We start from the raw sequence: 26,218 nt of genomic DNA on the forward strand, positions 1-26,218 counted from the left end.
TGGAAAGGTAAGAAGAGTTTATTAATAAAAGTGCTTAAAGTATCATCAGATAACGCTACAACAGATGAAAACTCTCTACAGTGCAATTGCATACTCTCTCTGCGGCAAAGAGACAGAGGCACAAATCTCATCAGATAAGGGCTGCTAACTGAACCAAAAACATGTTTTATAGATAACATAGAAAACATTAATGTTTAAGAATGTTTAAGAATAGTTTTTGCATTATTTCTTGTAGAATTTTATCATTTATTCTTTGTTAAGGCTGTCTTCATTGTGTACTACATCCCTGGCTCCTTTTTACATTGAACATTTTCTTGTGTGTGTGGGTTTGTCTTCATCTAAACCGATATAAAAAGACTCAAGTTTAGTACATTTTTGGATTGAAGAATTTACCCTAAAAATATTTTAGACTATTTATTTACCTTATTTTTCAAAACAAATGAACATATTTTTCTGTCAAATTGATTCTGTAAAGTTGATTCGGAGTATAGAAGCTGCTGACATGAAGTTCAGATATGTAGTGATGTGCGGGGTCCCCCTCTCTGAATCTCCTGCATAATGGAATGGACCACCTCAGAGGTCGTGGCCTGACCTCCCAAGTCAGATGTGTGCAACTGCAAGAGTATAGGGACTTATTTAAATGAATGCATATAATGCTATACAAGCTATATAACAAAAAGAGCAAATATGCAACTTTGAGATGGGATAAGACAGTAAAGTATCATTAAAAGTAATAGTACTAGTGATATATTTCAGATTATTTGGCTCATTTTAGAATAACCTGTATTATACATCTGATTGAAATGTGTGTGCATCATACCCGGGTTTCAGACAAAGTTTTCAGAACTGCATTCCGAATCATACTGGCATATGCATGAAGTCTAAGAAATAAGAGAAACAGCCAAGACAAACATGGATTCAGCCATTTGGAGAGTCGGAAAGTTTCAATCCATTTAGAATTAAAAATGTTTGTTTGTGTTACAATGATTTTTTTTCTTGTGCCCATATTATGTGTTGTGCATAGAATTTCGTAAAGTGAAATTCCAGAGAAGAGTACTATAGAAATATTAGTATTTCTACACGTTACCTCAAGTGATCCAGCATCAGGCAGCTCGCCAGCAATATGGCAGTGGGGTTTGCAATATTCTTGTTCGCAATGCTTTTTCCAGTGTTCCTAGTGGCCTATAAAACAGCCAAGAGACCACGGGACATGTGATCACTTTAACAGCCATAATGTTGAATTTGTGTGTTCTGCTTTTTCTTACGGTCTCAAAAACAGAATAGTCCTTGCCATAGTTGACTCCTGGTACCAGCCCCGGACCTCCAACAAGTCCAGCACACACGTTACTCACCACGTTTCCATAAAGGTTAGGCATTACCATCACATCAAATTGTTGGGGCTTGGAGACCAGCTACACAAACAGAAATGTAGATTTGACATGTCATTGTGCACTCAAACTGGATCTTACACTTACACAAACATCATTAAGTGTAGATACCTGCATGGTTGTGTTATCCACGATCATGTTATCAAATGTGATCTCTGGATATCCAGCTGCCACCTCTTTACAGCACTGCAGAAAAAGGCCATCCCCCAACTTCCTATTAAGCATTAGAGCAAACCATTCCACATGTAATCAAGCAATATCTGAGTCAGATATGTCATAATATTGTGCTTAAATAGTAACATTAGTTAACAGTGTAGGTATAAATGTACTCTCACATGATGTTAGCTTTGTGTACCGCCGTGACCTTACGGCGCCCTTGTTCCCTAGCCAGGTTAAAAGCATATTCAGCAATCCGCAACGAATTTGTGCGTGTTATTATCTTTAAACACTCCACCACTCCGGGAACGTTCTGGAAGATATAGTTTACATGTTAACATCACCCAAAAATGACAACTAAATGTCACAGATATGACTTGTGACTTAGGGATAGTACACCCCAAAATAAAACTTCTGTCATCAGTTACTTACCCTTGAAATCTGAATAGATTTCTTTGCAACAGATCTAAGCCACCATTGACTACCACTATTGATTTTTTTCCTACTATGGTAGTCAATGATGGCCAAGAACTGTTTGATAACAAGCGATCTTCCAAAATATCTTTCTCTTTGTACATCAGAACATACTAGTTTGGAACAAGATAAGGTTGATTAAATGATGACAAACATTTTTGGATGAACAATTCTTAAAATTTGAGAAATGAAAGCAATTGTCCTTATGTTGCCAGTCAACAACTGAATCATATTCATAAAACTTTGATGGCCCTTAGACTATTTTATTCAATATGAACATAACAAATATCAAATGCACCCCTGCTGTATATTGGAAATATGGAAAGACTGAAAAAATGTCAATGGTCGGGTGAGAAGAGAACCAAAAATAGGCACAGACCTCATGCTCCAGGCTGCTATACTCTCCTTCAGTATTCTCCCTTATGATGATGATGTCAATGCCTTTGTGGCGTGTCGGGACTCCAGGAAGTGACTGGCAGTGCATTATATTAGCATACAGGTCCAAAGATGTCCTGTAGGAGTTCAAATGAGTGCCATAATTTGCATTTACAATCTATATAAAAGAGATATCCTACCGAAGCAAATAGTTCCTGGATTTATGAGATGGAGGAAAGTTGTGGTTGGTCTCTATGTTACCTATGAAAGACAGAGTCCTTATTGATAATGTATATGGCTCACATTTTCAAGGATTACAATGAGAAATGCATGTTCTTACCCACCCTTAAGCGCGACTCCATTCCGTTTAATTGCAGTAATAGCGTTGTTGATATCATTCTCAGAAGTAGCGCCTGAATCCACCTTGACAATCTCAAAATCCACTGGTGCACAGCAAAATCTGGGAATAGCATAACATGGCAAACATAAGAAAGCTTTACTTAGTGTGTGCTGATGAAGCCAGTTAACAGAAATCTGTATCATCTGACCTGAAGAGATCTCTGACGTGGTTCAGGAGTTCCGGCCCAATACCATCCCCAGGGATCAAAGTCACAGTGTGTCTGCCGCCATATTTAGCAGGAGGAGGCTGAAGAGAGATGAAAATCGAATAACTGACCAACATAGTCCGAAAGCTTAAAGGTAAAGTTTACCCAAAAATGAAAATTATTTCGTAATTTATTTACTCTCATGTGATTCCGAAGCAACATGACATTTTGAAGAACAAGGGTAACCAAACAAGAAAATGGCAAGAGAACGTGTGTGTTTTTAATATCAATATAAAATACAAACTTTTGCTCTACAGAAAAAAGTAGTCATATAGAGGTGTTGAATGACATGAGGGTGAATAAATGATGTCAGAAATGTTATTCCTTTTGGAGGACATCATCACAATATGAAGTCAAGTATTTTTATGGCTGAGTGATTCAAAAGGTTAGCAATTCTGTGAAGTTTTAAGAGCTAGGTAAATAAATGTATGCTTCTAACACGAAATGATTTTACAAAAAAAATACCTTTAGTAGTACTCATGGTCTGTTTTTCTAGATAAGATTCTTTCACGAAAGGACATACTGTCGACTGGTAAAATCCTAGACACCCATGCGAATGTGTTTTCTATAACTTTGTTTTATCAAACCTGTTGATAACTCCAGTGTCTTATTGTGATCAGTACTAGTTACGCATAATTCTACCGCACACCATAGACAAATGTGTGTAATAACCAGTACTCACAATAGTCTGGTGGTGGTGGTTGGTTGATTAGGTGTGGGACAATCACAGAAGAGAACAGGAATGGTTAGTCAAAGGAATCAGTGGGAACCCATTTTGCTTGGATTTTGCTTAAACAAATTAGCTTTCGTTTCAAACAAGCAAGGAGAGATTTAGGAGATGTTAATACAAAGCTCATACAGAGGCATTATATTGCAATGCTTGATTAAAAAAAATATCTTCCAATGGCGATATCTGTTAAACCAATACAACGATAATAAGAGCGATTAAACTGTGACAGTGAAAAAATATTATTTGCTCCAAAGAAACAGAAATGACTGTAAATGGTACCAAGAAAGTCATGCTTTAGTATAAAGTAAGTGAATGTAGAAATGGAAATAAATCAGGAGAAGTTGCTCTTACAGTATATGTGGACTTCTTTCTTTGGCAGCAAACAGTCAGTTTCAGCTGAAAAAAGCACAAACACCCAAATAAATGAGTAAAAAAATGGCTGTGTCTGTACAAATTTATTAAGTACATCAATGCAAAAGCTACAATGACACCTGCACGTAGCATGTGTATAGGCAGAAAGTAGCATTTGCGTTGCTAAGGACACTCTGCCCTGACCTGGTCGAAATGCATTTCAATGCCCCGTATATCAAATTATAAAGGTAAAACTGAATTTTTTAAGCGTTTAAAAAAACTCTTACGCTGTTAGTGGTCCATGCTTGCAAACGCTTGGCAACAGAAAATGCTGACATTGCAGCTGTTGACATTTTTTGAGGATATCGCGCTGCCGCTCCAGCACCGCACACCGCGCTATATACCGCCGTGAATTCAGTTTGAGGCAGCGGTGCTGTTTACAATCAGCTGACGCACAAAAACTCAAGACTTGACTTTAATCACAAAAAGCTTGACTGTGGCACCCCCTTGTGTGCCCTTTACGTACATCTCTATATTGACAGAATTATGAACTAGTCATAAATGTAGTTAAAGTAACCATATACGGTACTCTACTAACCATGTAGAAACATTAAAAAATAATACACTAATGTTTATATCTCACTCCAAACAAACCATAATTTCGTAACTGTGTTTATATAATGGTGGATCAAGATAAGACGTTACTTTAAAAATAAGTATGCGTTAGTACATATGTACATTAAATATGTCCGTAAAATTGCAAAAACAAAAGTAGTAGCCTGCACAATGCAATGCACTTGTTGCATCTAATGTTAGTTTATAGGGGGGACATATTCAGAAGCAGGTCATCGTTCTACATTATTTCCTTTATTATGTTTAAAAAGGGAAGCAGGTCCTGTAATAATAATTATAATATATATTTCGATACTCAGTATAAACTGCAGAGACAACTATTTCAGTTCAGCTTTTCAAACTAAACCAAATTTTCCTATAAACTTCTGAATGAATCGTTCCTTTTGGATTTGACATGCATCAAGGTCTGTCGCCGGGGTGTACCGGTAGTTGTAGTCTGCTAATCAAACGTCTACAAACAAAAGCCTGACATGTCGAGACAGAAAAACTACATCCCCCTAAACGCGGCTAATTGCTCCTCCCACTTTTCCACCGCTTGCCTTACCTCCCACTTGCTGTCGGTCCGCGGGGAAGTCGCAAGATGGCCGACGTCGCATGAAAGTATGGTCCTCTCCTCAACATGAAGTCGTGAGTGAGACAGATAGCGAGGGAGCTTACGTCGGGCGTTTGTTTTTGTTTTATTTTAGTTGTTTTACTTTATTTTTCCCTTAATTATTCATCTCATTCCGAATCGTGGCTTCCCTCGATTTGTCTCGACTAGTTGACGCGTCAATCACGCCGGGATCTTGGCTAACTGGCTAATTGCGCGAGCTAGTTTGTTAGCCGCAAACTGTAGCTCTTATAACTTCACCAGTACAAGAAAACCGTACTGTAACCAGTGTCAGTTAGGTACAGTTTTAATAACAGCGAGCGTGTTGTATAGCTACTGCGTAGTCATTGTTTAAATTGTATTGGATGGGGTGCATATAGGATTTATTTTGATGTTATCAACATGGTCGACATTATAACTGTAGCGTGCGCGCCGTTATCCTCCATCGTTACATTGTAGACAGTGGTTATGGTTTTTACGGTGCAATATTGTATTTAATAAAATCGGATACGTCGTACTTTGAACTATAACACTGGCACGTCACTGTACCACGTTAAGGAATGGACACACATTATACCTACACGACCAAATGTAAAAAATAGCCACACATATCTGTAATTTCACAGGGGTTTTGGCTGGCATTTGCATTTGTCGGGACATTAACCGGACACACCACATAGGACACATTTCAGTTTTTAGTTAACCAACTACTACAGAACAAAACAAGCCACACACTTTGACTGAGTAATCTTCTCAATATACGGTTCAGACTTCTCGCGTTTTTAGACAGTCGTGCAAATAACACACGATATGGGGGTTCAAGGCTTTCAAGAGTATTTGGAGAAACGTTGCCCCGGGGCGGCAGTTCCAGTAGACCTACTCAAGCTCGCACGAACAGCAGGCCGTCAGCCCCCACATTATCACCACCACCACCACCATCCAAACTCGCTGCCTCCGCCTCCCCCGCCAGCTCGCATTCTCGTTGACGCAGACTCTGGCCTTCAGCGGCTTTATGGGGGCTACCAGACCGACTGGGTTTGTGGAGGCGAATGGAACGCAATGCTCGGCTATCTGGCGGCGCTCTCCCAGGCCTGCTTGTATCAGGGCGGACTGGAGCTGGTGGTGATTTTTAACGGCACACTTGGGAAGGATCGCTGGCCGGAGTGGGCGCGGCGGGCGCAGGGGCAGAGGCAAACAGCGCAGCTTATCGTCAACCACGTCGGCAGCAAAGCCACGCCCCCTCCGCGGGCCTGGTTTCTGCCCCCTGCCTGCCTGAGCCACTGTGTCCGCCTCGCTATGTTTCGATTCCGCGTGCGGGTGAGTGCAGAGGATATACTCAACAACTTGACTATTTTGGGTTTTGTTTGGACAGAAGGCATAATTGATCCTTCATACTTTTTTAAAATATATATTATTCAATTGATTGGTTGTGCATGTTCTGCCCCTCATCCAGCATATTTATTTCTACTGATATTTGTGTCTCTGCAAGTTGCTTGAAAAGTTTATTTAGTGGTCGTATATTAAATGCTTAACAGATTATCTAGATAAACCGGACTTTGTGTAGGTCAGAAATTCAGACCAATTGGTACTTTACATCTGTACATAACAAGAATACATGGTCTCCTTCCATCCTGCTCATGTTTTAGGTGGTACAGACCCTTGAGGACCATCACCAGGAGGTGCTATCCCTCTACAGAGACTACGGTTTTCAGGGTCTGATCGCACAGGACTCCGAGTTTGCGCTATGCAACGTCCCAGCCTATTTCAGCTCACATGCTCTCAAGCTCTCCTGGAATGGCAAGAATCTTACCACTCACCAGTACCTGCTGACAGAGGCTGCTCGCCAACTTGGCCTCAAGACCCAGCACCTGCCCATCTTTGCTGCTCTACTCGGTAAGCGACACTCACTGTTCACAAGCACATATAATATTAGTCATTCAGCATATAGGTTTGGTGCTGAAGGTGTGTTTTTGAAACAGGTAACCACATTCTGCCAGATGAAGACTTGGCTGCCTTTCATTGGAGTCTTCTGGGGCCAGAACACCCTCTAGCCTCACTCAAGGTGCACGATTTTTCATTTGAAACAATGTCTGATATTAGTCTTTCTTATTTATGGCTGACAATTAAGTTCATTAATCCAAAGCATCCTTGAGCGTCAGGCTTTATTTTAATTTAAACTTTAATTTAAACTGTTTTTAAGTAACCCATTTTAACTTCATTTTCAGCACACTTATTTTTTTTGTTTCTCTCTGCTCAGGTAAGGGCTCATCAGTTAGTTCTCCCACCCTGTGAGGTTGTCATCAAGGCTGTATCTGAGTATGTGGCGTCTATCAAAGATCTTGGGAATTTGGATTTGGTGGCCAAGGATGTTTTTAAGCAGTCACAGGTGAACCATGCATTTACTACTTTTACTGTTGTGAATTCGCTTATTTCATGATGTTGTCAGTCGTTGTTCAACAAGCTTCATCTTAACTTGAAAGACTTTTTGTCATCTCCAGTCTCGAACTGAAGACAAAGTTGAAAGATTTAAGAAGGCAGTGGATTATTTTTCAGTGGCCAGTAAACCAAGACCTCTTTCCATGGGACCTTCTCCTTACCTCTGTAGGTATAATGTGGTGTTTGCTGAGCTTGCCAAGTATACATAATATACATCTTTCGTTGTTTTCTTTTTACAAGACTATCATAGACCTAAACAGCAGGCCACAGATTAATTGTAGATGTATTTTGGTCGCTTGTATTCATGTTTACTTATTTGCTTTCCTTTGACTCGTCTCGCAGTTCCAGGTTTTGGGCCTAGTCAGTTTAGTGGACCTCCAGGCCACATGGGGGCAATGCCGCCTGGCAAAGCTCAGGTAATTTTCAGAGAAATTGAGCGTGTTGCTTACTTTGAGAGTAAATTGTAGAGATTACCCTTTTTCCTTTTACTGTTCTCAACAGTTTGGTCCACCCCAGGTGTCAGGTGTTAAGGTGCCTTATCCAGGTGGGCTATTTGGATCCAGCCCTGCCATTGGTCCTGCCCTTTTATGCCAGAACCCCACACAGCCTCTACAGGACTGTAATGATTCACTAGTTGGGAAAATGGGCTTTGCTGATTGGTCTGCACCGTATGATTCCTCTCAAGGTGGCAACCGACAGCCCAATCATCACTCAGCTGCTCCAACAGGCCCATCCCCTTCATCGTCATCATCTTCAGATGGGGAAGAGCAAAATGACACCAGCTCTAAGTGAGTCCACATCAGGCATCTCCATGCACTTGTAGACCCACCTTTGCACATAATCTCTGTTAATTATGTCTTATACTGTGTTTGTTAGTCATCTGATATTGAGGATTGTGTGAATATTCATTTTCTGTCACAGTCATTTGGCTGACAAGTCTTTGAGATGGGAAGATCCCAGTGGACGGGGAGGCGGGGCCTCTGGGGACAGTCACCACGGTATTGGAAGTGGCCCTGCTATCCCGTCATTGCTGTCCATGCCAACACGGAGTCACATGGACATCACAACGCCACCCCTTCCACAGGTCAGTGCTGAGGTGCTGAGAGTGGCAGAACACAGACACAGAAGAGGACTCATGTACCCACAGATCTACCACATCCTGACCAAGGTAGTACAATCTCACAGCATGTGCTTGTACCACTCCAACATTAACTTAAACATGAGTAATAATTGCAAAAATATCAGAGACTGTACTTGTAATTTGTGAATTTCACTATTGTGACATTCTTGCTGGCAGCAGTATTGTAGTCTTTTAACTGTTTGTAGTGATGAAAATAAATATCACCCCCTAAATTTGATTTATAAGCAATTCATTTGAATAAATCATTTGAGGCTACTTCCAGCCCTAGTTTACATTATGTTTAAAGTGCAAAATTTCCTGTAATCGAGTTAACTGCATGTAGGCAGCTAATAATACCTATGATGTTTCAGGGGGAGATGAAGATGCCCGTGTGTATAGAGGATGAGTGCAACCCAGACCTGCCACCTGCCTCGCTACTTTTCCGTTCTGCCCGCCAATATGCCTACGGGGTGCTGTTCAGCTTGGCTGAGACCCAGCGGAGGTTGGAGAGACTGGCCATGCGCAGACGCAGTCCAGTTGACGGTGAGCCAGACTGTAGAGTAGTGTAATTTGATTACAGGAATTTCAGTGTTCTAATAGAAATACCCTTAAAATTTCATAATTCTTTGATCAATTTTGATACGGTAGTAAAAACAAAAATAATATTGTCAAAAAGACATTTAATTTAAGGAAAGGCATGTAGCATTTAGTATTTCTAATAGTAAGGATCTTCATGGTATGACCTACTTGTATGGCCCACTTTTGATGTTTTGTAGAGATGAAGAACACGCTACAGATATGTTTTCAGTTTTCTGATCAGAATGTAGCTGTAATCATACTTGTGCTGGTTTGGACCCTTTTGAGTTATCTCTGACTGTTAGGAACAAAATATCTAACCTGAAGTTATTTATTTTTGGACTTCACAGTGCCCCCAGTGATTGTAAAGGAGTGGTGTGCCAGTAAAGCTAAATCTGCCCTGACTCCAGAGCTCGTCCCAGCCCTGTGTTTCCGTGAGTGGACATGTCCCAACCTGAGGCGGTTGTGGCTGGGCAGAGCCTCAGAGGACCGTAGCCGCCGCACTAGAGCGTTCCTGGCATGCATGCGCTCAGACTGCCCTGCCCTTCTCAACCCGGCTTGTGTGCCGTCTCACCTGCTGCTCATGTGCTGTGTGCTCAGGTAGCCACACTCTTTTAAGCAATGTCGTCACTGTAGGCAATTTTGATTGACTTCAGAATGTTTTTAAATGGGCTGTGTGTTAAAAGATCAGTACTTAATCTCAGTAGCTTTTGGTGTATTGGACGGTAAAGATTTTGTGTGTTTGCAGGTATATGATGCAGTGGCCGGGAGGCCGCATTCTTCAGCGCCATGAGCTTGATGCCTTTTTGGCTCAAGCTGTGTCCAACCAGCTCTATGAGCCCGACCAACTTCAGGAACTCAAGGCAAGTCATGTGTCTAGTTAAGTGTGTATAACATCACATAATATCTACATTTCAAGCAAAAATCAAGTGTATCTTTAAAGTTCAAGCTCTCTTTGCGCTGTCAGTATTCTGTTAGTCATTCTAAACAAGCTTTGAAATGACACATGACATTTATCAGGCTGATTGCAGGACTGCCTCTCTACCTTTTCATCCTTTTCTTTTTGACAATGATACCAGGTGGAGAAGGTGGATAACCGTGGGGTACAGCTGGCCTCTCTGTTCATGAGCGGTGTGGACACTGCCTTGTTTGTGAATGATGTATGCGGACAGCCCCTGCCATGGGACCACTGCTGCCCTTGGGGCTTCTTTGATGGAAAGTTGTTCCAGAGCAAGCTAGCTAAAGCCACCAGAGACAGAGCCTCCTTACTTGACATGTGTGAAGGCCAGGTAACCAATAAAAAAATGCAGATTGAGCTCTTTTTATGTTTGATCATAATTTATTTTTAACAATGAATGTTTCCTCACTCCCTGCAGGAGGAACTGGTTTCAAGGGTGGAGAAGATGCGCCAGGCCATTCTAGAAAGCATCAACCTCTCCCGACCGCCTCCCCCTCCTCCACCACTGCCACCCCCTGCATTCCTCCCCCCTGCCATGGTGCCTCCTTTCCACCCCATGCATCATCTGTACCCTCCTCGACCCCTGGGCTCCATGCCACCACCATATCATCACCCCCAGCACCGGCCCAGGGCCTTCCCAGGTTAGACTCATCTGCATCTACATCTACAAAATATTAAAAGGATTCTTCAAGTTTAACCCTGTGATTTCTTTTCAGGAATCCAGTCTATACCTCCCCAGGGTGGCAAGCTGGAAATTGCTGGCATGGTTGTTGGTCAGTGGGCTGGAAACAAGCCACTACGTGGCAGAGGGGGATTTAATATGCAGGTGGTGTCAGTAGGAGGAAGAGGGTGAGTCAGTTCTGTGTTATTAAATAATGATGCTCTAATGGGATATCAGTGTTTCCCATAGAATTTTGACAGACTTGTGGCGCTGGTGACGTCAGAAACTAATTAGCATATTTGTGACGTCATTATGTCGTGTTAGTGCTAGCACTTTTCTATTCTCGCTTATCTGGCAAATTATACTGTTTTTTACAACTGGATGCCACCACCAGCAGTCACTTTAACCGCTGCTAAAATTCTAAATTGCTAGTCTTTAAATAGCACACACATCTAATGGCTGCATCATACCACTAGACAACACATTTACCGACTCTTAAGTCATGACTGGATATTCTGCTGAACCATCAAGTCTGTCAATCTATTTACTGATAAAGATGGGCAAGCTTGGAGTTATATTCCTGTTTCAGCAAACACAAGGCAACCAAGGTTCACATTTCCTTGTTTTTCAAGGTTATACACTTTTTGTTCATGCAATAAAGGTTAAATATTTTGGTAATGAAAATAAGAAATAAGAGTTAAATGAGTGATTATTTTAATATTTGTAAATTATTCCAGAAGAAATAAACTATTTATCTTTATACTAATGCACACTTTAAGAATGAGAGCTCTGTTAGGAGCACTTAAAGAACTACATCACTATAAACAGTGTTTCCCCTAGGTTTACAGCTTTGGGGGGGGGGTTTGTTTGGGTGAAAATTGACGAGAAATCATTTCCTTTTCATTCTTTATGTGCTATCTATCTATCTATCTAGTCACATACATTGATTGTCTGGGAGGGTAATGCTTTGTAAAATTTAAAAAATGTTACATATAAATATAAATAAATGTATTTAAATCTTTTTAAAATTTACTTGGCAAATAACCTTTGTTAAATGTATAGAAGTATTTGTTAATATTAATGGGCCAGAGCTTAAAAAAGTAAAGAACTAAAAAAAGATTTATAAATACTAACAAATATATTGCTCATTCATTGTTCGTTAATGTTAGTTAATACCTTTATATGATAAACTAATTTTAAATGGGCCCTCTTTTGTGACACGGTTTAATTTCTATGATGCATTTATTGTAGAATAATCGTGTCAGACGCGGACGCTGTTCTGAACGTCATCACGTGACATTCCCATACAACACGGAGCCATCTGCATAGCGTATTAAATATCTCTTGTCTTATTTAATCAGCAGCTTTACAATGTCCTGAATAAAAACATTTTAAACACACATATGTAAATAGTAAGCGGCATGTAATTCATTAATATACATTTTAACCGCCATCCGGTGATGAATGGACTTTTGATGCTTGTCAGGGGCAGGATGCGCAACACTTAGACTTGGAGCAGGAGAGCTACTCCGGCTGCTACTCGCAGTGGAGTGAGTTTTGCCATCTTCAGTTCCCTGTGAGCGCTTAAAAAACGCAAATATTTTCATTTGGTTTTCATCTGATTGAAGCGACATATTTCCCGCTGCGCGCTCTCTGTCCGCTAATGTTTGTTTGTGTGTGAGTGAGCGCGTGTGCGCACTCATTGGGATAATTGTAAACGCGCAAACACAGACAGAAAAGACATGCCATCGTGGAAATAAGATAAATAACATATTACTTAAGGGTTATTTAGTTTGTTTAATAAAATAACAAATTGTAATCTGGCGCTATAAAGAAAATCAAATCAAACTTACTTGACGTCCAAGGGTGGCGGGGCGAGCCGTTAGGAGGGCGGGGCGCCCCCCTTATATAATGGTAGGGGAAACACTGATAAAGAAGAGTAAGCTTTATCCTGAAGAAAACCGCAAGTTAGTAAGTAGTGAAGCAAGTTTTCCATCTCACGTATAAAAAAAAATTGCTGTTGATTACACAGGACGATCGTGAAATGTGGCCAATTTATTTCACCTTTGCCGGCATACCCTAAACATCAACTTGGCACTATACGTCGTTATTTTTCAGCAATAAACAAGCACATTTTGCCAAGATGTTTTCAGACATGACAGAATTTTTATTTTTGGATATTCCTTCCTGTGCGACATCCGACAGGTTTTCCCATGATCGCATCACCTTGACTTTCTTCTGCACTCTTATATATGATTGAATTTGACTCTACAAAGCATGTGGAAAACAATACATATGATGATCATATGCCAACTCGAGTGTTCATGTATGTTCTCTACATCAGGTATTCTGGCCAGTCTGCTTTATTATAGGTTTTCGTTCTCTTTGCTTGGGCTTTTAATGGTTTTTGTTCTGTACCCTTTTACTCAAATGCATATTTTCGATTTAGAAACTCAGGATATAACGTAGAATTGTTGTGAATACCTGTTATAAGTAATAGGACCATGTCGACTAGTAATTAATTTCTGAAAATGCCCTATTTTAGCCTAATACATACTGATTTTTGTTGCATTTGTTTTGCAGTTCCAGCATGCACAAATATACGGGTTAATTATATTTCATTTAGACGAATATTTAATTTAGGCTTTGTTTATTTGCACTAAGGAGCCTAAACAGTTTACATTTTATTATCTTCTTTTTACTTTTTATATTAAGCCTAAAATGGCTGTTGTCCTTTTTTTTATTAAAAAAATCATGGCTGTAAATAAATCATGGCATTTTTCAATAAACAACAAAAGTACATATTTTTATTTAAAACAGCTATTTAAATGTCAAATTTCATAATGAAAAATTATTCATTTTAGAATAATCAATTATTTGATAAATTAGTCGATAGATTAGTCGATATAAAAATAGTCATTAGTGGTAACCCCTTGTCAACAAATAAATCTTTATAAGAAACATGTTTAGGCTAAACCCTGCTCTTTATTTCAGTATATGCAAAACAATAATTCTCCTTTAACTAAACATTTTATGCTTAAGATTCTTATCTATCTGTGTAGGGAGAACATTTTGCAAGTTGGATTTTTTTACAGAGTAGAAATAATAATAAGGAATTGTAAATAAAGTCTCAAAAATGTCCATCAAAATATTGGGAAATCCCTAACACATACTATTGTTTTTTTTCTCCAAGAAGGGGTAAAGAGCTAGCATCAAGAGGAAGAGGAGGGAAGAAAATGACCACAAACAAAACACAGGTAAATCCAACAAATTGCTTTCACTACAAAATACACAGTCTTCAGAAACTGATAACAAAGGAGATTGATCCCCAATATTTTTGTAGACACTTTCGTCATCACCTCCCTCCTCAAGCCCCCCAAAGCTCAGCGAGGATCCAAAAGCGGTGGGGCGGCCTGCTGGACCCCAGGAGGGAACAGAGACTGTATCGCAGCAGCTGAACGGCAGCTCTTCAGGAAGCGCCACTGGTCAAGACCTTGACCTGCCACCACTGGCCCAGCCAATCCAGTGTGCCTTAGCCAGCAGAGACAACCAGTCAGAAGATGACGTGGAGGTAGAGGCCCCTTGTTGCCTTGACGACTGCCCGTCAGATGGTGCACTACAGAAAGAGGAGTAATTACATCCCATAACCTAACGAGAGCGTGAAAGGGAATGATCTAAGGTTGACTGCCTTTTCCTTGCTAAATTAAATATGTAGGGCACAGTAGCCACTTTGTGTTATCATGATATAATGTAAGATGCAACACATGCTGGAAACAACAGGTGGACAGTGACAGGAATTTGGTCCGTGTCACCTTACGAGGCGGTTCTGGTTTCAAACTTAGCAAGTTTAAATCACAACCCTCGACTGCACATCGCCCTGAATCTTCAGATTCTGGACCATTTTTTTCCACTGGCCAATCGGTGTTGTAGCATAGTGAAAAGCTCTTTTATTTCAGTGTCATTTTATTTTTTAGAGCCATGGTATATTAGTGGTGTCGCTGATATATCTATGATTGCCAAATATGGCTACGAAAGGCCCTTATTGCCCAAATTATATTTTAAAATATCTACTAAAAACACTGTTGCACCGTGTTATACAGCACAGCATCACCCTGCTCTAAAGTTTCTACCACACAGCAAAGAATTACACTATAACCCTTACTGCAGTGCACCACAGACAACACTGCCCTGAATACAGTAGAAGAATGGAAACTTATGGAAAACACGGGTTGTTATTTGTATGTCACAGTGTGAAATCACACACACATGGTAGTCCCTTTTTTTTGCCATTTCTGACAAAGTTGCCATTGTCTTGCAGGCAGTGAAAGGTTTCTAAAGACGCGTTTCTTAGAGGCATCTTTAAGTGAGAATGAGGAAGAACAATTTAACATCTGAGACGTACAGGTTGCACTTAGCATTGCGTTGCTCAACTCTTGATTTATTTCACATATATTTGTGATGATCTTGTCGGCTTCTTGTGAGCCCACATCCCCTTTAGGAATAGTAAACACAGCACTTCAACTTGATCCTAACTAAAGACCTATAAATAAAATATTTAAAGCACCTTAAGGTTATGATATGCAAGCTCCTCTCAATAATGAGGAAGAAATGCCCCTTAAAATGGATTGTATTCTAACATAGAGCACTTAAAATATTATTTATCAAAAGACAGTACTGCCCTATATAGTAGCTTGATCTATTTTACAGAGCTTTTGACAGTTTAACTGTCCATATGAGCTTTTACCTTGCGTGTTGTTTACCAGTATGACGTATAAATTGGCACCAACCCATCTGAGTGTGAGAAGTGAGTGTGTTGTACCTGCATCTTGTTTAAAAAATGAAAACACACTGGGTTGTCCTCGAACCAGGATAAAGAAAAATCGAGGCCTCTGCTAGAGTTAGGGAGGAAGCGAAACAGTGTGTTCAGAGTGAACCATGATACTGTTCGACATCCCAGCTGATTGTATATAGACCCAAATGTACATGATCCTGTTAATCAATGATGTGATTTAGAAGAGTGATTTTATCAGTGGTCGAGAATGCACACAGTCCCTCAGACAGTCCTTAAAAATCTGCCGTTTGACACCTTCACTATGCTTTCTTATGAAACGTTTGATTTCAATTTGAGTTCTCTTCTCAGCGGTTCGGCTCTTCTGGCCCTCCTGTCGATCACGTCTTCTCTCTGCCTTGTGCATGTGTACCATGTGGATGTTTCGTGTGCATGTGCATTCTTCCACCATCGCTAAAATCGTCAAATTCGGAATAATGAAAGTAATTATTACTGAACGGAACCGTAGGATCACCTTCTATTGTGACAGTCATTTAAAAAAGTCAGTGCTTCTCCAGACCGTTTGTGACAACAATCTCTCCGTCTCGTTCTTGTGACTATCCTATAAACTTATATTGTGACTGTCCTAACACATTTCTGTGTTACAGAAGGATATTCTAATGAAATAGGCTTTTTAAAATCAAAGCAGATTGAAGCATCCTGAAGGTTAAAGCCCCACTTGCTATTAGATTTACCATTTTGCATCAGATGGTTTGGAAAGTTTTTAAACTTGCATTTAAAGTTTGAATTCATGTTTCAGTCATTTGTTGGAATGAACTTTAAATGAGTAGGAGTAACTAATACACTTGAGAGGTTATTACATATTGTCGTCATAGTTTTAAAACTGTACAATTGACAATGTCAAGATCACATCACAGCTTACTATGAAGTCATAAGATGCACCTTATTTTGTTAAGATTAGAAGTTAATAAATATAATTATATTTAGTGCCACTAAAATATATTGAAAGCTCTTTAAATCAGATTATGAAAGACCCATTATAGCTTATGTCTTTATGTATATTCTGCAAATTTTCACTTTTGGAAACCTAGACAATGCGCTTTCAAACCACAGATCATCAGAAATATTGCATGGAGCGTGCAATATTGAATTGCATGAATGTGTGACACAAAATGAGTTTAAAATTCATATTTCCAAAAGGACAGTGAGATGTCGATGTCAGAATATGTGGACATACCGGACGGATTTAGAATAATCTTGACGGTAAAACCACAGGTAGTGTTCTTGAACTTAAATGGTACACCGTCACGCACATTAGAACACCTTAAATTTAGGTTGTCACCTATTATTACAAGTATAGTACAATAGTGCTAGTTTTCAAGAGAGGATCTCCTGCATGTAATGGTGTTAATCCACATGCATACAGAAACATACCCATTAATGTTAACACATTAAAGTTTCAAGATAGATTCTTTAAAAAAACATTCAGTCCTCTACTGTCTGTGATTTTAAAACAGTTTCAGTTTTTTCAGTGTGTTTATTGTCATTATCAATAGCTCCTTCACATTTAGTTTTAAGTATAATCCAATAAACAGCATAAACCGAAATATACAGACACACCAAATAAGATATAATCTCTCTCTCTCTCTCCTGCACAATATCTCTGTTATTTCTGTAGGGAGACATCAGTTAGTTTTGAGGGAGTATCTATAGTATACTCAGATTATGTATTGTCCAGAGTGTTAATTTTTTGTCTTGAATTATTTGGATACTTAATTTGTCGGTCGCTTGGTTCCAAAGTTACCCTCTTCAAAGTTTCATTGCTTTATTCTAGATTGCTGCTTAAACTGTCATTCATTCGTCATTTATAAAGAATCTTCTGTAAGAGTAAAAATAAACCGGCAACAGATAAATGTGGGTAACATTTATGTTAAATGAGAGAAAGATCTGGAGATCTTGTAAGGCTGTTTAGAGGGCCATTGATCTGCTTCCGATGTTGGGCCCTGTCTTGATACATTTTTATTTCCCATTTTTATCTCACTTTTCCACTGTTGTCCTGGACTACGGACATTTATTAAATTGTAATGTTGAAACATTTCTGTAGTCTTGATTTAGTAATATCTCCCTCTTCACACCTGACCTGTCTGTTTATTCTTATATTCTTATATACTTTTGGTCTTGTTACCCCTGCAGCAGTTCCCCTTACCTCCTCATCTGAACAGTGAGAGATTTTAACTTGTATAATTAGTCTAATATTCTGTCTGTTAGTAATCTTAGACAAGAGTTGGTAACATTCTCAACAGTGAACCAAGAAATGTACTTACCATCTTTGGTATCATTCAGTTGTGAAATTTTTACTTTTTAATGTTATTACAACTGCTACTCCTTTGACCGTTGCTACATTTAGTATTAAAATTTGCTTAGCAGAACTAGATATTTTTTAACTGTAATGATTGCGATTTTCCTCACCTGTATTTTGTATGGTATTGTTTCAAGCCACTTCACCATTATGATGTAATTTTCACTACTTCACCGCTGCGTTTTTTCCATACTTATTTGAAATTCGAATGCCAAGTAATTTTAAGCAAATGTTTCTCTGTTTTCCTGTACAGTCTACATTTGTTTGTGCAACTGATTAATTTTGTGGTGAAGTAAATTTTTGGAACCATTTCCAATTCAATCTCTCTGTTGATCTCGCATACATAATATGCATTTACGCGCTTTCAGTAAAGTGATTTTTTAAATTACATATAATGTCCGTCATTGGATAAAATTAAAGAAAATGTGATGTTCACATCATCTTGGTGAATTGCTGCTAAATCTTGTATTGTCCAGTTTCACTGCTAAATTGAAGTTTTGTTTTGTCCTCTCAAGCTTGGACACAGCTTTTGATATTGATTAACCCTAGAACACTTCATTAACTCCCATGTACATGTATTGTCTCTCTGAAATATGTAGCTTCAATGGTAGTCATCGATAGGTTAAGTGTGAACACATACTGTAACCATATACACAAACGCTATTTGGTAAAGAGTCTTGCCTGTGCATTCCTGTAGATTTGTGTCTGGACCTCAGATCTGACTCTTGCTTTATAACTGTTACCCCGTATCCTGGCTGTGTAACCCTTCACTCCACAGGACCACATGTGTGCTCTTAAATGATGCTGACCGGTTTCAATCCTAGTCTGAGAACAGCAATGTGTTGTGTACAGTGGCCCAGTGACATCCTACACTTCGAATATCTTTTTATTTTCTCTGGTTCCCCACTGCTCTGTAGCATGTGGCCTCCCTTAGCCCTACGACAGTCAAGTCACCCAGTCCATTTGTAGGCAACACATTCTGCCGTCTATTCTTGGGAAAGTGATCCGTTCATCAACACCAAACGCATTGATGCATGCATCAAGATCCCCGAAAAACTTGTGAAGTGAAGGGTAAAGTTCATTATTATTATTGCTGTTATGGTTATGATCGTTATTAACAATTTCTCATTTTTAGTATAAAGAAAGCACCTGATTGTTTGGAAAGAAATTTTCTTTTTAATTTGTCTTGCTGTTGTGGTCTGATTTCACAATGGATTGGGGGAAAGCCAAAAGGCTCGAGAGAGAGAGTTAAAGTCGGCAGTCATGTTTGTATGGTTGGGAAATGACTTCAGTGCTGAAATAAAATTTATTCTTTTAGTAAAACAGTGTTTTGGTTTTATTTCTATGTCATTTTCTAGCAATCAAGGTATTTAAATGAAAGTCTATTTGTTTGGTTAATATAAATTATTATTATGGCAGCAAAAAAATGTTTTACAACAGACATTTTAGTGCCCTACTAGAACATTGTTTAGTGCACCCTTTGTTCTGTGCCACTGCCAAATAAATGTGTTGGCATACACTTATGACATACCATAAGGAATCTGCCGGTCTACTTATGCTTATACAAATGAATTAAGTGTGCATTTTAGAGTCTTTTTAGAGTCAGCTCCAATCAAAAGGAGATCATTTTTGCAGTGCTATTTTTTTACATTGCACGTGTTCAATTCATATAGACTTTTAGTCAATAAAATCTCGACAATGCTAGTTATTGTGACATCTGGCAGCAAGTTAACTGCACACTTCAGAGTCAAGTAAATGATCAAATCGACAGCTGAATAAAAGGAGGATCGGATCACTCAAGGGGCAGGTCATCCGAGGAGCATATCTGCACGTCTGCAGCTCGTGTATCTAGTTCTTGCTGGTGATGTAAGATGGCGGGATCATGTATTGTACAGTCACGGTCTCAGGTGAGCGAACCACCACGTTTCCTTTTCGTCGGTAATAGCCGCAGAGCCGTTCTTTTTTATTCCGATATAACGTGCATAGACGTTTCATTTGAATCTGGTGAGTTAGTTCGTTTTGCCATGCATTTTTCATCATCATATCGGGTGCATTATCGAGGCCGCCATTTTTCGTATTTGATAGCATAACTTTAATAGTAGCTATTAAGAGTAATGTCATGAGAGAATTAAGTAATTTAAGCAAGCATGTGTACGCATTTGTTTAAACGGTCTGACGACTAACGTTAATGCCTTTAAAGTGTTACGTCTAAGTTAGGTTTGCGATCTAATATGCAAACTGAAATTTCAAGGGGAAAAGACTGTGTGAACATACGCCTGCTGGTATAAACTTAATCTGACTGCCAGACAGTCTATAGTTCACCCGAAACCCATCCGCGTTTTAAACACATGAATATGACATGCATTCTGACGTCAGTGCTGTCTGTAAAGGGACAGCTGTTGATTCCTGATACATGTATAGTAAATTAGTAGTAAAAATAAAGAACGTGTGGATCGTCACATAGGATTATTATGGTGTACAGTGCACATGTTTAAGTGTGGGAATGACACGGCCATTATGTTTACTGTAACCCCAGGAGCTAACGTTACTATAGATACAGTTGTGTATACATTATTGTGTAGTGTGTTTGTGGGACCGTCTAATACAAATGGATAAATTCATGTTATTTTTATTCAAAGAACAGTCTGAAAGACAGCCTTGACAGGTCTGTTTCATGTCTTGCATCTTCATCATCATCATCACAAACAAAACACTGCATAATGGATATAACCAAGGCTGTATTGTTTCAATTCATATTTTCTCTGCTATTTCTAAATGGTTGTTCAGTAAGGTACATGGTCTGTTTTTGGAGTCCAGACTTTTTTCAAGATCAGTAATTAAAAATATATATATGAACAGCATTATAAACACTTACAGCATTTGATTCTAATTCAAACTGGGTTCTGCAGAGCAGCAGCGGCAGATTAGAAGCGTTCGTTTAAACTCTCTGTTGTTCATCATGACTCATATTGCAAAAGATGAATTGCATTGACAGAAATCTGCCTACAGTTCGTGGTATGCTGGTTTGATAAGGTTAATAGTGAGTTAAGGAATGACGACAACAATCTCTCGCTCTAGGGTTTATGAAAATCAAATTAGCAATTGCAAAGGTGGTTCATTAAATTCAAACTAAAAGTAGAACAAAAAAAAATGTATTTACTGATATGTCTTTCTGCCTCTTCTCTTTCCCCCCCAGGGCACCAGATAGAGGACGGCTGTATTGAGGGCTGTGGAATGAGGTAGTAGTTTGTATAGTTTGGGATCACACCAGATCTAGGAGATAACTATACAGCCTACTGTCTTTCTCACAGCTACTTCCTCACATCAGATACAACATACCTTCAGTAAACAAGATTTGTGGATGGTAGCATTTATGTTGTGCAGTATACTGTGTTGTGTTTTTTAATGTGTACACTTAAACTTATTGAGGATTCAGTAGAAATATCGCTATATACAACTGCCTTACCACAATGACTTTAACTCCTTAATCCACTGTTTTAAATAACATTACTGTATTCATAACTGTACTGTGTGTTCTGGCTTTATTACTCATTGTCAGTCTATAGTTAGTGTATTTTATGACAGTGACAATATATAAAATAAATAAATGCTGTTCTTTATTAAATAATCAATAGATTCATTTGCCTCCTCTTGTTCCTCAAACCTCACTAATATCAGCTCAGATAAGTAAAATGATTTCTGAACAAATAAAAGTCCCAACGATGCGAAATTACGTGCCAATTTTAGTAGACCACATTGGCTAAAAGTCCCTGTGAGCCCGGAAGTTGCGATCGTTTACCTTTCCGTATCTTGACGTTTTTCCGAGATGAAAAATTACTGTGGGCGTGGCTTTAGTCTTTCCCTGCGATTTGATTGGGTGTATAAAACAGCCGTTGCATTTTGAAATGGAACTGGCAGCTGACTGACAGTTGAAGGGGAGGAATTAACGGATGCTCCACCCAAACCGTCTTACCTACGTCATTTAAAATGGATAGTCATTACTGGACGGAAGTGTGTGTTCAGATTTTAAATGAAGATTATGAGGACACACACATTTAAAATGAGAATGTCCCAGATTGATAGACTATTTACAATAAACGCTAAAATATTTCATGTAAAAATCGGCTCTGTCATTTGTAATTTAGCTGGAACTTTAAAGACTATTTTAAAATGCGTTAAGCACCGTAAAATATGAATGATAACTTCTCATTTTACGAATGACGAGCTCAGATATTTTTAACGAAGTGTAACTATTGGCCGAGCACATCCTATGAAGTTGTCGATCAGATTAATTGTAGCCAATCGCTGTTACGGGTTTTGTCGCGTCCGTATATCCGATTGGCCCGAGTCGCGCTGACGCCTTGCGTGACGTCATCACTGGCATCCAAGCAACTGCAGCTTGTGAGAGTAATATGGCGAACATCAGAAGTGTCAAGGTGAGAGAACGATTGAATGAATGAATTCATTAAAATCTTATGGTTGGGCTTCTTCTATAACATTTTATCTATACACGTTGCTTCGAACCGCACATTCGTAGTTTCCGTCTTTATATGTTTGTATTCTGCAGTTGTGGTCATGTTTTGAAGTTATAGCATCAATGCTAACAAGTTGAATAAACTTTAAGCAGGTGTGAGCTAAGCTTAGACAGGCAAACAATGGTGAATAACCTGCTTTGCTTTTAATAATAAAGTAATCGCAGACACTGGTGCTTTATGCTCCAGAGTCCAGCCTCACTGTTTTGCATATCTTAAACATAAAGTTTTACAGTTAAACAACGAATGCCTGTATTGTTTTATATTGAAACATCACTGGCATTGTGCACGTTGAGTCCACAGTAAACTGACCTCTTTAAGATAATCTCATTTTATATGTGTAGTAGATCGTCCATGCATTATAACATCACACTAAAGCCTAATATATATGTAATGTACAGTACCCGTGACCTGCTCTTACTGACCCTGTGTAACAGGGTATGGTAGGTCTGGTGACAGGAGGAGCTTCTGGTTTGGGGAGAGCCACTGTGGAGCGACTTATAAGTCAGGGGGCCAGCGCTGTGATCCTAGACCTGCCCAGCTCAGATGGTCACAAACTCGCTGCTTCACTTGGGGAGCGTTGTGCGTTTGCCCCAACTGATGTGAGTGATACTTTTTACATACTTTTTAAAACCTTTTTCCATTTACATCCTGCGTTAACGTATAATGAACCATTCACCTTAGTTTTTAACATAAAGTCATTGAAATATTGCGAATATATAGGCTCTAATATGAACTTTATTTGTGATCAAGGTCACATCTGAGTCAGATGTGAAATCGGCCGTTGATTTGGCCAAGGAGAAATATGGAAAGGTGGACTTGGCGGTGAACTGTGCTGGAATAGCTGTGGCTGTAAAAACCTACAACTTCAAAAAGGATCTTCCTCACAGTCTGGAGGATTTCACCCGTGTTATCACTGTAAGCCAACTTGAATAAAGTCTTAAAAGTCCTGGTAAAGAGAACTCTGAGAATTGTTTCTAAACATATTATAGATGTTACAAATGTATTGCTGAAACACATTACAAAGACTCAGTAGGATGTAGAACTGAAATATGGAGGTTAACCATTAACAGTTTTTCACCAATTCTCTGTTCTGGATTTTTTGGGCGGGGCTAAAATGGATGATTGATGACGCAATGGAGCGTCCAAGCATGCATGGCCCCACCCTATGACTAGATCGCCTAACCCTAACGCCAAATAACAAGCAAATGGTAACATATACGCGAATGGATGGAGGAGAATGAGGCGAACTGGAGGAGGATCATTGCGCGTGATCGCTACATGGTTCAGTGAATGGCGTTTAATTAACAAATGAAGAGACGAGCACAAGCAGTTAATCCTACCGGCTGTTTCGCTATCTCAGCATCTACCTTATCAGCTAAAGACAACCACTTCAAATAGACAAAGCAGTCTTGCCTGCGCCCCCAGCGTTTGAGAGTGGAGAGTCCAGCTTATTTTTCCAAGATTTTGATGACTTGTTTTATTTACTTGGATATTTTTTTTCTCCTTTCAAATTTGGCTGGTTTAACACTTTTCTGTCGTGTGACAAACTCAGAACACATTTTAATGTCACTTTACTCTGACTTTAATAGTTTATTGGTTATGCTTAATGAATCATTAAGTTTATTTGAATTATGTGCATTAAAGGTAAACATTGCTGGGACGTTTAATGTGATCAGACTGGCTGTAGGGGAGATGGGGAAAAATGAGCCCGATGCTGATGGGCACAGGGGTTGTATCATCAACACAGCCAGTGTTGCTGCTTTTGATGGGCAGGTATGCCAAACACAATTTCTTAATCATTGAGCAGAGCTTTCTAATCTGCAGCATAACATAATTTTGAATGTGAGTTGTTTACCCATTGTCTGTTTTCATTAGGTGGGCCAAGCTGCATACTCTGCTTCTAAGGGTGGGATTGTGGGAATGACTCTTCCCATTGCCCGGGACCTTGCACCAATGGGGATTCGTGTTGTCACCATTGCCCCAGGTCAGTGATCATGAGACCCATCTTTACATTTAACGTTGTTTTTTTAAAGTATGTTGTTTATATTTGTCTACTTTTATGCATACAGGCCTGTTCTCCACGCCCCTGCTTGCAGGATTACCCGAGAAAGTTCAGAACTTCCTGGCAAGGCAGGTGCCTTTCCCCTCACGTCTGGGAGATCCAGCTGAGTTTGCACACCTTGTGACTGCGATAGCAGAAAACCCCATGATTAATGGTGAAGTGATTCGCTTGGATGGGGCCATTCGCATGCAGCCTTGAAGGAAATGCTGGGAAAAAAGAAATCGTGGAGAGACTAAGTATGGTAACATTTGGAAAACCACATTGGGAAGTGCTCTATAGTTGAATTTTCAACAAAATACATAGTAAAAATGTCAGGATTCGTTGTGTGCAAGTGAATCTCTGTATAACTGACATGCCATTTCTTACCAGATTTTTACACCTTTTAGTCTGCGTATTAATTTACTGACTGTATTTATGAAACACCTGCCACTGTGATGCAATAGTGACTGTTCACATACATTTAGATGATAATGTGTCCCTGTGGTAAAAACTGGATTTGAAGACCGATCACATCTTTTGACTAGCCATCTTTTGATTAATGTTTGAAAATGCCTAAAGTGTAATAATACATTCATAAGGAGAGTTATGATAAATAGCAGCTATGTATTTGCTGAATGTCTTTTTGTGTGTAAAATAAATATATGTAAAGCATAACTGCGTTATAATAAATATTTTAGTTGCAAATCACTTCAGGGATGACTTGAATTGAAAATATCGCAAGATGGTTCTTGTTGGTCAGTTTTGGCCATGTTTTTGGTCAGTTACTGGACCAAAAGAGGGCAGAATCAAGCAGGACCAGAAGCTCACAGGGCATTCTTTTTTGCCTTTGGCCTTTCTTGTACAGTGGTGTGAAAAAGTATTTGTCCCTTCCTGATTTTTTTTTGTGCATATTTGTCATGCTTAATGATCCAGATCATCAAAGAAGTTCTAATATTACACAAACAATAAAGTAGAGTAAATACAAATGCAGTTTTTAAGTGATGGTTTTATTTATTAAGGGAAAAAAACTATCCAAACATTTCTGACCCTATGTGAAAAAGTAATTGCCCCCTAAACCTAATAACGAAGTGTGCCACCCTTGGCGGCAAACAAGTGCAATTAAGCGTCCGCGATAGATGGCAATGAATCTTTCACATCGCTGTGGAGGAATTTTGACACACTCTTCCTTGCAGGATTATTTAATTCGACCACATTGAAGGGTCTACGAACATGCACAGCCTTTTTCAGGTCATAATACATCATTTCAATCAGATTCAAGTCCGTACTTTGACCAGGCCACTCTTAAACCTTTATTTCGATTTTTTTTTTTGTCATTCAGAGGTGAACTTGCTGGTGTGTTTTGGATCATTGTCCTGCTGCATAACCCAAGTGCGTTAAGCTTGAGGTCACAAACCGATGGCCAGACATTCTCTTTTAGGATT

At 39.2% G+C, this 26,218-nt stretch overlaps 3 protein-coding genes across 6 annotated transcripts; 2 read left to right on the forward strand and 1 right to left on the reverse strand.

The window, feature by feature from the left end:
• LOC130409535 (isocitrate dehydrogenase [NAD] subunit gamma, mitochondrial-like) lies at positions 1 to 5,388 on the reverse strand (the record flags this gene model as incomplete). Its single annotated transcript, XM_056733567.1, has 12 exons — positions 1 to 614; positions 821 to 881; positions 1,088 to 1,182; positions 1,266 to 1,412; positions 1,500 to 1,602; positions 1,724 to 1,857; positions 2,398 to 2,530; positions 2,594 to 2,654; positions 2,738 to 2,853; positions 2,942 to 3,039; positions 4,080 to 4,124; positions 5,257 to 5,388. Coding segments are annotated over 12 exons (1,230 nt in total), but the record flags the coding sequence as incomplete, so codon positions are not given.
• Positions 5,283 to 19,525, forward strand: fam120c (family with sequence similarity 120C). 3 transcript variants are annotated; one of them, XM_056732552.1, is made up of 16 exons: positions 5,283 to 6,618; positions 6,948 to 7,194; positions 7,281 to 7,363; positions 7,559 to 7,687; positions 7,800 to 7,902; positions 8,080 to 8,153; positions 8,239 to 8,525; positions 8,659 to 8,905; positions 9,229 to 9,400; positions 9,784 to 10,033; positions 10,182 to 10,296; positions 10,513 to 10,722; positions 10,810 to 11,032; positions 11,108 to 11,240; positions 14,249 to 14,309; positions 14,396 to 19,525. In XM_056732552.1, the coding sequence occupies exons 1-16, from the start codon at positions 6,112 to 6,114 to the stop codon at positions 14,684 to 14,686; spliced, it is 3,132 nt and encodes a 1,043-aa protein (XP_056588530.1). In that variant the 5' UTR covers positions 5,283 to 6,111; the 3' UTR covers positions 14,687 to 19,525. The 3 variants fall into 3 exon arrangements, with proteins under 3 accessions (XP_056588530.1, XP_056588531.1, XP_056588529.1); XM_056732553.1 differs by having other exon boundaries at positions 8,254 to 8,525; positions 14,246 to 14,309; XM_056732551.1 differs by having other exon boundaries at positions 5,284 to 6,618; positions 14,246 to 14,309.
• Positions 19,526 to 22,161: 2,636 nt separating this feature from the next.
• Positions 22,162 to 25,484, forward strand: hsd17b10 (hydroxysteroid (17-beta) dehydrogenase 10). 2 transcript variants are annotated; one of them, XM_056733206.1, is made up of 6 exons: positions 22,162 to 22,636; positions 23,170 to 23,334; positions 23,486 to 23,650; positions 24,380 to 24,508; positions 24,611 to 24,719; positions 24,805 to 25,484. In XM_056733206.1, the coding sequence occupies exons 1-6, from the start codon at positions 22,613 to 22,615 to the stop codon at positions 24,993 to 24,995; spliced, it is 783 nt and encodes a 260-aa protein (XP_056589184.1). In that variant the 5' UTR covers positions 22,162 to 22,612; the 3' UTR covers positions 24,996 to 25,484. The 2 variants fall into 2 exon arrangements, with proteins under 2 accessions (XP_056589184.1, XP_056589185.1); XM_056733207.1 differs by having other exon boundaries at positions 22,590 to 22,636; positions 23,134 to 23,334.
• The last annotated feature ends 734 nt before the right edge of the window (positions 25,485 to 26,218 follow it).

This window comes from Triplophysa dalaica, chromosome 20, assembly GCF_015846415.1.
Source record: "Triplophysa dalaica isolate WHDGS20190420 chromosome 20, ASM1584641v1, whole genome shotgun sequence".
In the NCBI taxonomy this organism is placed as follows: Eukaryota; Metazoa; Chordata; class Actinopteri; order Cypriniformes; family Nemacheilidae; genus Triplophysa; species Triplophysa dalaica.

Excerpts from the sequence above, each read along its gene's own strand:
- fam120c (XM_056732551.1), top strand. The coding sequence starts at position 6,112 with ATGGGGGTTCAAGGCTTTCAAGAGTATTTGGAGAAACGTTGCCCCGGG. Across the intron at positions 7,364-7,558 it reads ACCCTCTAGCCTCACTCAAG|GTAAGGGCTCATCAGTTAGT; the intron begins GTGCACGATTTT and ends CTCTCTGCTCAG. Across the intron at positions 14,310-14,395 it reads TGACCACAAACAAAACACAG|ACACTTTCGTCATCACCTCC; the intron begins GTAAATCCAACA and ends ATATTTTTGTAG.
- hsd17b10 (XM_056733206.1), top strand. The coding sequence starts at position 22,613 with ATGGCGAACATCAGAAGTGTCAAG. Across the intron at positions 22,637-23,169 it reads CGAACATCAGAAGTGTCAAG|GGTATGGTAGGTCTGGTGAC; the intron begins GTGAGAGAACGA and ends CCTGTGTAACAG. Across the intron at positions 24,509-24,610 it reads TTGCTGCTTTTGATGGGCAG|GTGGGCCAAGCTGCATACTC; the intron begins GTATGCCAAACA and ends TGTTTTCATTAG.